The sequence below is a fragment of the Siniperca chuatsi genome, linkage group LG16 (assembly GCF_020085105.1).
Source record: "Siniperca chuatsi isolate FFG_IHB_CAS linkage group LG16, ASM2008510v1, whole genome shotgun sequence".
Lineage (NCBI taxonomy): Eukaryota > Metazoa > Chordata > Actinopteri > Centrarchiformes > Sinipercidae > Siniperca > Siniperca chuatsi.
This window is the reverse complement of record NC_058057.1, coordinates 25,560,187-25,574,933: the sequence shown is the minus strand read 5'-3', so window position 1 is coordinate 25,574,933 and position 14,747 is coordinate 25,560,187. Positions and strand designations below refer to the sequence as shown.

At 40.2% G+C, this 14,747-nt stretch overlaps 1 protein-coding gene across 1 annotated transcript in view; it reads right to left on the bottom strand.

Annotated features, from left to right (window-relative positions):
• The window catches only part of LOC122863030 (serine/threonine-protein kinase D3-like), a 45,188-nt gene that overhangs the window by 17,735 nt on the left and 12,706 nt on the right, over nucleotides 1-14,747 (bottom strand). Inside the window, 3 exon segments of the mRNA XM_044169059.1 lie at nucleotides 5,041-5,198; nucleotides 8,099-8,230; nucleotides 11,278-11,416. Of these exon segments, the coding sequence (XP_044024994.1) occupies nucleotides 5,041-5,198; nucleotides 8,099-8,230; nucleotides 11,278-11,416 (429 nt within the window).

Below are 14,747 nucleotides of genomic sequence, written 5' to 3'. Positions count from 1 at the left end.
GGATGAACTATTTTCAAAACTTAAAATATGCAGGGTTTCTGCAGGGTTCACCAAATTAAATTTAAGACTTTTTAAGACTTCTTTAATCCCACTTAGAATACAATTTAATACCTTTTTTACTGTCATACCTGTCAAATAATGACGGAAAACAAGTAGGGACAATAAGGCCTATAATTATGTCTTAAATACATGAATTTATCGACATTTATATCACATTTTTGTCAATACACTCCAGCTATATATAACAATAACTCCCAGTAATATAATTAATCAATTAACGTGACCTGGACCCAGGTAAGAGGAAGAAAACAGATGATTAAAGTTCATTAAAGTTTTTACTAAAGTCAATACTTCCCAATTATGAGCCGATGAGCTTCACAATTACTGTCGCAACAATTTCCACTTTTAGTTTATAAGGTGTGTAACGTCTCCTGATAGCCTACAACCACATACAAAAACATTTTCTAACTGACATTACAGCCTACAGCAGGCAAGACAAAATGTTTAATACTTTTGTAAATTAAACTTTTTAATACCTTCTAAGGGTTTTCAAGACCTGCAGATACCCTAATATGTTTTTTTCTCCATGCAAAAAGTTTTTTCTCCCCCCCTCAACTTTAAAGCTACTGAGGGGAAATTGAGGGAACAATCAGGGTTCAGGAGGTTCAGCTGAGACACCACATTTGGAGAATTGTTCCCTCGTTGTGAAAGTAGAGCACAGATGAAATCTTTTCTATCCACTAGAACAATGGCTGTCCTTGTACAACGTGCAGCGTATAGACCGCAGTCCTGGAAAGAGCAGGAAGCATGTGACACAATGGGCCTGAATTAGTACAGAACAGTTTGATAATCCACCTTCTCACAGTCTGATTTATTATGTTTGTACAAACCCTTGTGACGCCTAATCAAAGTCCAAATTATCTCTAAAGAGCTTTTAACACGAGAGATGTAATAATATGTTTTGATATAAAAAATATGAGATTGTATTATAGAGCTGAAACATGGATCACAGTATCAACTAAACCCGATGAGGCCTCCCAGAGCACACATGTTGTTTTTGTTTACGTTCATGAAATGCCAGAGGAGACAATGAAATTACTTTAACCTTATAAACTGCTGCCTGAACATGGCGACATGAATGACTTTCTTAGAACAAACATGCTCTTCTCTTCTGCCAGATGTATTAAATTTGTTCCTCTGAAGATGTTTAAATTGTTCAAGGCGTTCAGACATTTGCTCTTTAACTTGACAAGGATATCATTCTTATTATAATCAAGAACTCATCTGGCTTCTGTTTGCCATTTGCACTGTATCTTCTTCACTTCAGTTAAATGTATGAACAGACCTGCTAGTAAAACGAGCTGAATTATTTTTTCATTAAGAGTTTTGTTTTTAGGTATTTAAAAATCTATAAAAATCTATTATAAAAAAACTAAGAAAAAAAAAAAAAACATTTCATGCCTCAAAAGCCGTGTTCCTACACACACACACAGTTTTTCAAATGTAAGTTTTTGATGTTTTGACCGGCAGAAAAATTTGTGTCAAAGACCTTAAAACATCGACACGTAAAACCAAAACTATCAGTGGGTTTACATGCACAGAAGAAACTGGGTTATAGTCGGTTTTCTTCAGTAGAATGATTTCTTAAGAAAGGAAAAGTAACAGAGACGCTGAAGGAAAGGAGAGATAATTACATGCAGCGATGCGTCTTTGTATTTAAAATAATTCCATCCAAAGTAGCCTTTAGAAGTAAATAAGATGATTTCCACCGCACATTCGCGCTGTTAACGTGTTCTCCGATTACCCGCGTAACCTGTTTTCTCTGAGTAACCTGGTTCCTTAAGTGAGCGGTAAACGCACTGAATGTGAATGGCTTGAACTGACCCTTTAAAAGGTGTATTAGTGTATTGGACCGTGAACCTACTGTACTGTTACTGAACTATCTTTAAGTTTAACAGCAGCTAAGAGCCGATGTTTCATTAACAAAAACACAATAAGATGAATTTTTGTGTTTATAAGGATGTTTGGTTAACAAAAAGCTCACTAGGCCTGATCAGTATTTTCTCTCTGTGTTCAGATGGTTCAAAGAGTGTGTGTGTGTGTGTGTGTGTGGATAACAGTGTGATGGAGCTGACAAAAGTTTGTTTGTTCCAGTAAGTGTGAAGCTCTGACTGTGACTCACTTTGTTTTCTGGTTTGAACGGGATGGAAAATCCAGTGGTTCGCCTCAAGCAATCAGAGAGAGAGAGCGTGTGTGTGTGTGTGTGTGTGTGTGTGTGTGTGTGTGTGTGTGTGTGTGTGTGTGTGTGTGTGTGTGTGTGTGTGTGTTGGTGTGTGGGTGGGTGTGACACAGAGAGAGAAAGAGGGAGAGAGAGAGAGAGAGGGAGACTACTGGAAATGGCTCGCAGGTTGCACAACGTAGATCTGCTAGCATGGAAAGTCTGTTTTTATTCACGTCATTCATTATTTGCAAATCTCTAAACTAACAACTCTTCAACATGTGCCTGTTGCTGTATGAAAACCTCTGAACTCCAGCCACCAGGTTCAGACAAGCACTTTGTTCGAAGGATGCTGACACCTTGTGAATCGAACGGCTGTGTGTCTGGTGTGAATTTGGGGTCAGTCTGTGTCATGGCTTTGTTCCCCAAACCCTCAAAGTTGTTATTCCTTATTAGAGACGACGGGTCATTTGGGGCAGGTGAGGCAAAGCCAGCGGAAAAAAGTGTGGTTTTAGTGATACCGAGTAATTTAGAAGTTAATATAATTCTGGATTAATGCATGACATTAAAAAACCGCATTACATAAACAACATTAAAATGGTGCTTTAACTGCGCTCGGCTCGAGGTCACTATGTGGGGATAGCCCCACGCTCGCAATGTCAAGTGTCGAGTGGGAAAACAACAATACGCATTCCCAAAGCCTTTGGCAATGAAAGTGGATGGAACAAATTTGATGCCAAGTGGGGCTGACTGACTGTTGCCCCACTGCAGTTTGATTGGCTATTTGCCAAGTACTGTTGTTGTCATTTGCTCATAGTTGGCGGAGGTTAGTATTTCTTTTAAAGAAGATATAACTTTGGTCACCACGAACAATGTGGAGTATCTTCCACAGCACAAATGTGAAAATCTGCCTTTTGAAGAAAAACACGAGATTAAACGCCTCAGTGCCCAAACCAACCAAACTGCTGGTAAAAAATAATTGGAGACTTAACGTGGAACGGTTCTCCAAGAAAAAATGGCTAACTGCTAGCTTGTCAGAGAGGACGCTTTTTGGCTTCCTGTGTGCGTTATTCGGAGGGGATGGTATCTGGTCAAGAACAAGCTTTCAGGATCTCAAGCATCTTTCTTTACCAAACATGAAAGCAGCAGGACAAAGTGGTAAAACCGGGCTTGCTCAGCAGGGAAAACATAGCTACTAATTGACAGCGCATACAAACGGGGAATTGAGCAGTAAAACAGCAAATTGAGGAGAACAGGTGTGTGCTCAATTGGATTATCACCTGTGTTAAACTGTGTGGAAAATGTGAAATAGCGCATTATGTTAAATTATGTATGTCAATATGTAAAATTTTCTGGTTTCGCATCTGTCCAAAGTAGTTGTTGCCCCACCATTTCTTTACCCCTAAAAAAAACCCACAACCATTTATTATAATTACATATTTTCTTATAGCAATTCATCCACCCATTTTCTAAACTAGTAAAACTGTTTAGGGTTGCCTATCCAGCCTATCCCAGCATGCACTGGGTGAGAGGCAAGGTACATTCTGACACACATATAGACAGACAACCATTCACACTCACAATCACACCTAGGGGCAATTTAGAGTTTCCGGTTGACCCGACCTGCACATGTTTGGACTGTGGGAGGAAACCGGAGCACCCAGGGGAAACCCAGGGAAAGGGAAAACATGCAAACTCCATACAGAAAAGTCAGATTCAAACCCAGGTCCTTGTGTGTGGACAGTGTGGGGGCTCTATTGGATGTTAAAACAAAATCAGGTACAGTTAGGGTTGGGCATCGAGCCTCAATATTTGTTCGGTACCAGCCCAAATGTGTCTTTAGAATAATTTATGGAAAACTGTCAAGTATGGAAAGCTGCCAATGAATGCTTAGTCAGATATTAAAGGGACAGTTCACCCCAAAATACATATTTTTCCCTCTTACCTGTAGTGCTATTTATATATATATATATATATATATATATATATATATATATATGTCGTAGAACGATCGGTAGAAAGAAAATAGTTCCTACATGAAACTGCTCACAACAAATCTGTGGATTATCTTGAGTAACCGGGTCGTGATTTCTGGAAAGAGACGTTGCTGTTGAGTTTTTCAAATGTATTTTTCAAATGTAAAATTAGGCTATTGATGTACGATTCCTGCATGAGGGTGATTCATCACTAATTAACTCTAATAAAGATACCGACATGCTGTTCTTGTCATCACCATCGAAGCATGGCGGCGCAATATCATAAACTTCACTAACTTTAACTCAAAGATCAGAAGAAAAAAAAACAGGCCTCCGTGGTCGCTTCTGTTTTAAGGTAAGGGCTATTCCCAGTTAACTGTATTATTTACTGTTAGCACTGTAGCCTATTGCTGCTATTTACAATGCTCACGCATGTGTGTCTCGTTATAGGCTGGTTTGTTGACATGTGACCCTCACATTTGATGTCTTAATTGTACCGAGAAATTATTGTTCTCATCTGTATGTGACGGCTAACTTTAAATGTTGTTTATAGTCCATCACTCTGCAGAGGATACTGTGCCCTGCTATAGTTGGCCGTACTGTATCAAACTTGTTTGATTTTGATACCTGTGTGGAGGTGTGATGTGGTTGATTATTATCAGATGACACAAAGCAAGTAGGCCTACATGCTTGCAGCTATGAATGTTTTTTGCAAGGCACAGTCAGTCTGCGAAAGCGCACCAACTGTGGATCAACTGTAAAACTGACTGAACCTATCTTCTTGATAACACCTGCTTCATCAGACCGACTCATGTGAAAGGCTTCAGCTGATGGCAGTAAACCCACCTCCTCCTGCGGTGTCGGGGTGAACTCAGTGGAAGGTGGACGAGCAACGGACATGACGGCGCCCGGCAGGGAGACATTGGACAGCCGTCTCTTCCTGACTCCGCTGCAGTTGTTGGGGATCTTGAACGCACACCGTTTGTGGTAGTTCAGTCCACATCCTGAAGAGGAGAAAATCATTTGAACTCTGATGTCATTTAATTGTACCCTCCTGCTGTCAGGCTTTTGGTTTGTGCTGTTGTCTTCTTCTAATCTGACTGTCCCACCAGCTGGTCAGTCAGTAGAAAATCATGCTGTGCAGCCAAACTTTGTTTAAACTCACAGAGCTATATTTTAACTGACGATATATCCACTGGATCCCAGTTGCCTTTGGGTAGGTGCCCTGGCCACCCAGTCGAATCTGCTGGTGCATCGTCAAACTATTTCTTTATATATTTATTTCATTTATTTATCTACCATTGCTATTTTTACATCATTTTTTCCCCTCCTCGCACATATCTGCACATTCCTCTGGTCACACTTACGCATCAATGAACACACGACACACTTCATACATGCAAAGAAACATCTATATGTAGCTCTCCCACTAACAAAAACAACTAAATTCAAATCATAACCTCTGTTACGTCTTATTGTTTTGTCTTATTGTCTGTATATTTTGTTACACCTATGTCTGTCTAATTTTTCATCACATATATAACACAATAACATAAATAAATAAAGTGTCTGAATAACCCCATTAAGAGATGTGCATGACAAGATGTGAAAATAAAATAAAATGGTTTATTCATGCAGCAGACTCCACACAGAAAGGACCAGGACCAAGATCTGAACCAAGGACCAAGATCTGTGAGGCAAAAGTTCAAACCACAGCCATGACGACTGTTTGTGTAGAAGTGAACAAAATGCAGGTGGTTAGTGAGGTTGTTTACCAAATTAAATGCTTAAGTCGTTTAAAACTGTGACAAAACTCTTCTTCTTCTTCCATCAAGTTTCTTGTCCTTCACTCCTATCTGTCAGAGTGAGTGGGCAGATTCTTGTCAGGTTAAAAACGCTGCTTTTTAACCGTTTCAACCTCCAAACAAGTTATATAAGCGGAAGCCGTATTTCTGCGCTGACAGCCGCTCGGCTGCTCACAACATCAAGCGTCTCTTTTCTCGGCTTGGCATCACTACAGTTAAGATTCGCTCTGAGGTTTCTGAGCGCCGAGATCAGGACTTGAAAGATGTGAAAAATAGTTGCAGGAAGTGACTGAGTCAATGAACACATCCTGCTGTACAGTCGCTGCAGCTTTCAGGCTCAAAAACCAGTGTGTGAAAATCTGTGCGTGTGTGTGTTGGACGTGTGCCTGGACCTTGATTCCAAGGTGATGACTCGGTCAGTTCGGACGTGGCAGGAATCAAAGCCGAGGCTGAACCCCGAGGAGTCGCTGCACGCAGCCTCAGTGAAAATAAAACTTGATTAAATGTAATAAAACAATCATGACATCATGCGCTGAATTAGTCCAACAAGCTGAACTTTCTATTTCTCAGCGGGATGGAGGTCAAAACAGTTAAGTTTTAAGTTTAAAGATCAATTTTCTGTTATTCATCATCGTGCAGCGACAGTCACCCAGAGGGAATGACGTGCAGCTTCCTATTCGTCTCTGTTATACTCATTAAAAGGTGACTTCACCGCAGAAACACTGGCAGCACACATCACCTCCTCTCGTAAAGTTTAATTGACAGGAAGCTTGTCTGAAGTGTTTTAAATACCCAGATATCCTGACAATCATTTCTGAGTAAATCCCAATCTGATCTGCCTGACACCTGTTTCACTTTGTTGGGTTTATATATTTATGTATGTTTCTGTAGGTGCTACAGAGCTTTCTGGTGATGTCCCCCTGTGGCGGCCATATTGGAGGTCCTCAGCTCTGTGAGTGTCTGTTCGTCAAGCAGCTAATCATAGAATCACGATCACTGCTGCTGTCAACACATTTGATTTGCACACTAGTAGAAGACAGTGTTGGCATGTTAATATTAGCATCATTAGCAGCATTAGATCATTGATACATTATCCGAGAAATTCTTTTTTTTTTTTTTTTTTTTAAATGAAAAACCATAATGTGTGCAGTAAGAGGAATTTCGAGCACTTTCTTAAGCCATGTTTACGGTATGTCCATCTTAAAGTCCATTTGACAGACTAGCCACCTCTATCCGTATCTGTTGTTGTATCACAACTCCTCCACCCATCGGAGCGAGCCATGTTAGAGACATGCCAACATTAGTGTGTGTGTTATGCTTATCGTGTGTTCTGACCTTGCTTTATTCACGAAAATGTGACTCTTGGAGTGTTTATGCAGTCCATGTTTATCTGCAACAAACAGTAAATGTACAGACTGTACAGACTGTACAGACGTTAGCTCTAGCTAGGCAGCAATGTACGCACTGACTGTGTGTGTGTGTGTGTGTGTGTGTGTGTCATCGTCTCACTGGAGTCTGTGTGAGTGTTTAAGTGAATTTACCTGTGAATTTCTATCTACTCGAGTAGTATAAAGGCACGATGGGGTCACTAGTGTGGCTTGTATTAATGATCATAGACAGACTGACCCTGATAGAGCATCAGGCAACTGGATGTGATTTGTACTGACTGTGTTTAGATTAGTGGCAGCTGCAGATCTACAGTAGGAGAAATAAAGAGCAGACAATTCTTTAAACCAGCTCTGCATCCCTACTGGTGGAAATCAAACCTTTCTTGCATGGAGAACTTTTTAAAAACAACAAATTACATTCAACCACAACAACCAAGTCTGTTGCTTGGTAATACTATAAAACCTGTACATGCTGAAACACTCACAGTCCACTTACATAACAAAATGCATCTCAAATAATCTGTGATTTGCTCTTAGATGCCTTCAACACGTGCTTCTCTTTCCGTTTGAATACAGTCTGTTCGTTCAGGAAGCATGTGACTATAGGTGTAAACCACAGCAGCAGAGTCATCATAGCATGAAGTGACCTAAAATAACCCAGTAGGAGTAAAAAAACCCCGGCCTTGCAGCACCTTGTTAACACATCCTTACCTTCACATTTGAGGCCCTGTCTGACGAGCCCCCACAGCATCTCCCCACAGTCATCGCAGAAGGCCGGCGCCTTGTAGGAGTGAACGTACAGCGCGTGAGGTCGGATCTGGAAGTCCTCGGCTGTGGCGAGAGCTGAAATCAACAAATACAGAGCAGTTAAACAACAAGCGACAACATGGGACATTTCCCATCCTGCAACTGGTTTGGATGAAAGAGGAGGAGATGCTGTCATTACAGCCTTATTTGTTGTCCCTTCTTTTGTTATATGTATATAGCTTCACTTTGTCATCAGCACAACTACTGTTTTTAGGAAATTATTTCGGCTTTGGTTGTATAAAACCATTACACCCTTTAGGGATATCCCTAACAGGTTTTATTGCTGCAGATCCCTTTAAAAATGCCTTGATCAGCTTAAGTCGTGATTCCAATCCTGCAAATCGGCTAGAACTCAATTCAGGTTCTTTAATGTTGAGTATCTGCTGATACTGAACCTGACCTGGGGCAGTCTAAAGAAGGCTACTATTAAAAGAAAGAAAGAAAACGTAACCTGTGTGACAGCTTTCCTTTCACTCCAAAAATATTTTGTATGGTGTCTTGTAGTTTTTTGTATATAGTATTTTTTATAATATCTAAAATATTATTATACGTGTCAGTGTGGATCTGTTGTGGCAGGATTTTGACTGCCTCTCTTTGTCCTCAGCATGAACAGAGTGCATAAATGTAAATGTATTAAAGTTAATTTACATCTCAAAGATCATGTGATACGGTTGAAAGCTCCAGAACAGATACTGAGTGGACCTTGTGGTGAGATTTGTTTGTCAGCTGCTGTATCTAAGATCAATAAGGAACTTTAAGTCTCGGTTTTTTAGGCCAACATGGACGACTGCTTGAAAAAAATTATACTCTGAACATTTGCAATTCCATGACAACTGGGGAAGCCACTTCTGGGTAACAGAGGAGGAAGCTAATAATATTAGGACAAGTCTAAGAGTCTACAGCCATGGTAGAGGCTCTGTGAGGCCATACTTAGGCACAGCGGTGTTTTGAGCTAAATGCTAACGTCAGCATGCTAACATGCTCACAATGACATTGCTAACATGATTATGTTAAGCAGGTATAATATTTACCATGTTCGCCATGTTAGTTTAACATGTCATCATGCTAACATTTGCTAATTAGCACTAAACACAAAGTGTAGCTGAAGCTGGTGGGAATGTCATTAGTTTTGGAGGTATTTTGGTGAGTATTGGACAAATTAAAATGTTGACCTGATAGTGGCACTAGATGAAAAGTCAGGGGATCGTCAAAGTTATTACAATTCATCCTGAGGGAAACATGAATGTGTGTACCAAATTTTATGGCAATCCATCCAACATAATATTTGCGATATTTCACTCAAACATGAACCCCATGGTGGCGCTAGAGGGAATGTCAGGGGATCGTCAAAGTCATTAGGATAAATCATCTGGGGAACATGAATGTCTGCACCAAACTGAATGGAATTCCATCCAATAGTTGTTGAGATATTTCAGTCTAAACCAAAGTGGTGGACCGACCGACAAGACAGACTGACATTGCCATCCCTATAGAGCCATGCTAGCCCCTCTGCAACAAATAAAAAAAAACAGTCTAAGCACAGTTAGATAGTTATCTAGCCTGTTGACCCCTCTGTGAAATACAGACATATTCGTGTCCTGTTCAGGCCTGTTAGCCAAAGAATGATTGGTATGCTTCCTCTCAGAATCTGACAAAACAAATTCTGGAGGAAATTGTCCACGAAATTGAAATATGGCCTGCAAAGAATTTCCCCTCGGGGATCAATAAAGTATTTCTGATTTCTGATTCAACTTGTCCTGTATATATGAATGACTTTGTTGCTGCACACTCTACAATCAGATTGATTGATTAAAGCTAACATTTGTTTAGTGCTTGGTCAGTAGTTTTATCATTAAGAAACCTCCATACATCTGTCCCCTGAGATACAGTCCCTCCCTGGTTATGGTTGTAGAAGTGTTCAAAACTGCCATTTTAATTTTCACTGCAATATTTGTATTTGCAACATTCGAGAAGTGGCGATTAAAGGTTTAGGCAGCTGTAATTGTGAGGCCTGAGGTACCAGAAAGGAAAAACATGCGACTAGATGATAAAAGATCTTATCTAAAGCTTGTTTTCTCTTTGTAGCCAGTTCTCCAATGCATCTTAGAGTCAGGCATGAGTTGTAAGATGCCTCCACTGTTCTACTAACAGAGGCAGACATACTAATAGAGACATAAACTAGCTCAGTTCTGCAGGGTTTTGCAGCAGCAGCAGGAGGAGGAGGAAGTGGTCGTGGGTTTGAGCCCGGTGCGGTGTGGGCTGCAACTTTGTTTTCTTCCTCCCGTGTAATTTAAACCTGCTGCTCCTCTGCATCTGGGTGTTCAGCTGTTAAGGTGTCAGTTTTAGTTTTTACAGCCCAACCTGTCGACACGACTCAGGAAATGACAATCCTATACACAATATTATGGTTAGAGCGTGCAGGGTGACCCAGGGCGATGCCACAGTGGAGGAAACAAGATCTGAGGCGACCTCACCGCACTCACTCAGAGGTGGATTAACAAGAGAGCTGGAAGAGGAGAGGAAGCTGAGACAAAACAGACAATAAAAAATAAATATATGAAGTGCTTAAGGTTGTTACTGCCTGGACAGTGGAGAGACTCTCTAACTGCTGAATGGTCACAGGTTCCAGCCTGCACAGCCAATGTAATAAATAATAAGGGGACTACTAATGATAGTGTTAATAAAATTGTATTTGTGTTGTTTGAATTGTTATTCAAAATCTACACATTTGGCATGAAACCGAATAAAGAATATGTATATATCGCTTTATTTATTTATTCCTTTTTATCCAAAGGGTAATGTCGATCGGTCGGGCCATCCACTTTGGTCCAGACTGAAATATCTCAACAACTACTGGATGGATTACCGTCACATTTTGTACAGACATTCATGTTCCCCAGAGGGTGAATTCTAATGACTTCAGTGATCACTTGACTTTTCCATCCAGCGCCACCATGAGGTTGATAGTTCTGATTGATAGTTGGACTGATGAAGAGGATGCAGGCTTACAGGCTACAGGACTAACTGATTAATAAAATAATTAACCAATAGATTAACTGATAGTAAAAATAAGAGTTTCTTACCGGAGAGCACCACCTCGACCAGGTCTCCTTCGTGGATCTCCTCCGCTGAGGTCAGACGCTGCAGGATGTTGTCCGAGTTCAGGTCGTGGCGGAAGAGCAGGATCTTGTCGTACATCCCGAAAAATCCACATTCAGGGAACTGAGGAGGAGGAAGAGGAGGAGGAGGAAGAGGAGGTCAGGGATTCATTTAGACTCAGAGTGAAGTTACTGCTGCTGTTAAAGTCTACTGCTGAGTTTAAAATGTTATAGTACAAACTTTGCAGCTACCCAGAAGCTGCGTGAGTCCACTTCATGAACGCACAAGAAACTGAGCAGAAAGGAGAGAAAGTAGAGGAAAATAACAACTGAAGTTCCTGGAAAGTTTAGAAATCCGCCTGTGCTGTACCACACACACACACACACACACACACACACACACACACACACACACACACACACACACACACACACACACACACACACACACACACACACACACACGTACACGTACACGGAGAAGAGCGGGGGATATGAATAAAATCCTCTATCACAGTACATGTCATGTTTATATTGCAGGATATATATGATTTATATTGTGATATAGTCAATTTTTTGGTAAATCAATTGAAAAACTGTTTATTGATAAAATAACCAGATGTGAATGTTTGTTTTTGGCGAATCCACTAAATTAAATACCTGACAAATCAAAGTACTTCAACACATTGACACAAACCCAATAATTCAATAAAACATTCCTGATCTTTGATTTGCAGCATTTCCCACAATGGTCTAATACAGTATTTATAGATATTAAAAGCGAGAGATACCTCGGCATAAATGGCGTGGCATAATCTCTATGGTTGCGCTGTGTTCAATGAATAGTGAGATGTGAAAAAAAATAAAATACTGTGGCAGCAGTGGAGAGGCCATGGGATCAATAAAATCAAAAGTATTCGTCCTCTGGGAAGTTATTAATTTACTGTGTGTGTTTTAAACTATTTTACTGCGCCATTTTGTTCAGATCTCTCTTGTAGAAGATATTATATATCAAGAGATTTTCATGTTGAATAAAGTAGTCAAATAAAGTCAATTTTAATTATACAGTCAAAAATTATGCGCTACAGACATGACTCATGATTCATTTCAAATCAAAAAGAAAACACCAGGTAAAGCTGAAGACTTTACTCTAACACGCTGACCTTTGACCCCTCTAATGAAATGTCCTGATATCTAGTATGAACAATAACATTTCTACTCAAAGGAAAGTTTTCATTTTCATGACTTTATCCTAAAGTTAACCATTACCTAACCTTTTCATATGAGGAACACATGATGTGTGATTAAATTAATTCAGAGAAATACCACACTGGGAAATTACCAGCAGCCAAAACGCTGCTGAAACATGTTTTACTGTGGCTGCTCAATCAGTTTCCACTGCAGGCAACCAACCACAATGTTTTTTAATGATCTGATGAACGCCGGGGGCTTTTTTTTCCCAAACATGAAGGTTTCCCAGCAGCTAGATCCTCTTTATAAAGAACCTTAAATACCATGTAAGTTCAGGTCTCAGTCACTGTCCTTGTCAGATGTAATGCCCTCTCTCTTTCTGTTGCAACTTTCCTGCCATCCACAGTGAGAAACAATTTCACAGTCAAATGTTGTGTCAGGTGTATGAACAGGTTAACAGAGCCAGTTCTCTTATCTACCAGGGGGGCTTAACAGCAAATCCTGCAATATCTGGAGCGATCCCTGAGCACTACAGAAATTCACATTGTTGGAATATTCTTTTGGTTTGGATGTGGAACTGTATAACTACACTCTGGCTTAGTGAAGATACACCTTCCACAGGTGAATGGACACTAGATTACAGGAAGTGTATAAAGTGGGGAAAAAAAAACCTTGACAAAACATTTCGCCTATGAAATTAAACTGTAAAAGGATGTTTGTGCAATGCAACTTAAGCCTCTTATGAATCAGTTCCCCTTTTATTTTACTTAATTATTCACCTTTATGACATTCGTTCATTTTTAGTCAGGCTTAGCGGCATTGCTCATTTCGTCGGCCCGGTCCACCACTTCCATATCTTAACTAAATGGTAAATGGACTGTACTTGTATAGCGCCTTTCTAGTCTTCCGACCACTCAAAGCACTTCACACTACGTATCATATTCAACCCATTCACACACATTCATACACTGATGGCACAGCCTTCGGGACCAATTTGGGTTCAGTATCTTGCCCAAGGACACTGCGACATGCGGGCTGGGGGAAGCCGGGGATCGAGCCGCTCTACCTCTAAGCCACAGCCACCCTGTTTGATGAACTGCCATGAAATGTGGTACAGACATTCATGGTCACCAGGTGATGAATGACGACTTTGAATTCTGTTGAAACAAAGGTTATATGTAACCTAGATGTCTAAAAAAATCTTACACTTTTAAACCAAATTCAGCCCAGTTTCAACCTGGACGTCTTTTCACCTGCAAATGACCGTCTGTACTTGCTGGCTAATTTTACAATCAACGGAACACACCTACGGAAAAGGTGAGCAGTGAAGCTGTCAGTCTGACAGTAAATGTACAGTGTAGGTTACAGTTTGTCAGTGAATAAAGGCTGCAGCTTCTCAAGACCAAAGCAAAGCTATGCAACGCTGCATAAGCTGGCCAGGGCAACACGTCTAACCTGAGGAATCACCAGGTCAAACGCAAAATATATCTAAAAGCTGAAGAGGGTGCCCTGTTTGATAGTCTGAAAGCCAAGTCCCCCGCAGCAGCCACAGCTAACGTTAGCACGCCTGCAGCCAGCAGGAAGAAGTTAACTTACCCTCCAGAAGTTTGGACTTATTTTTTAAATTACATTTTTGTTATTACATAGAGAGCACCAGTATCTGGAATTCGGTACTGTTGGGTACTGGTATTGGTTTAAATGTGAACAGTACCCAACCCTAATTTTAACACAATTTTTAAAAAACAAAAGATAAAAACTTATAAACTTATCTATAACACTGCTGCTTCTAGAAAGGAACATACCAGTCTTAGTTCCTTAACCTTAAAGTGTGTATATTTTACAGCTGGACATATTTAATGCAGTAGAGTTTTTCTACCTTCCAGAGAACAACTGGTTTCCATTCATTTCTGTACATTATTTTTTTTAAAAAGACAATAAGCAGACTCTTGAAACTTGCTTGAGTTGTGTCACATCACAGTTAACATCAAATCTGTATTCACTTTTGACAAAATTACGTTGTCATTAAGTGGTAATGCAGCTGTAAGTGAAGATTTCTTTTTCTCTTAATTACCTGTATAATGTAACTAAAACACTTTGGCATGGTTTACAAAACGGCAAGCAGTGATGTAAAGTTAAGTTTATGATTTGTAGTAAAGGGGCTAAAACATTCGAAATCATTGGTTTGGTTCTTTAAGGATATATCTCTGTGCTCTCGTGTGAATGATTCAACCTTCCTGGGTACTACTGCATTTTTAAATGCGTCA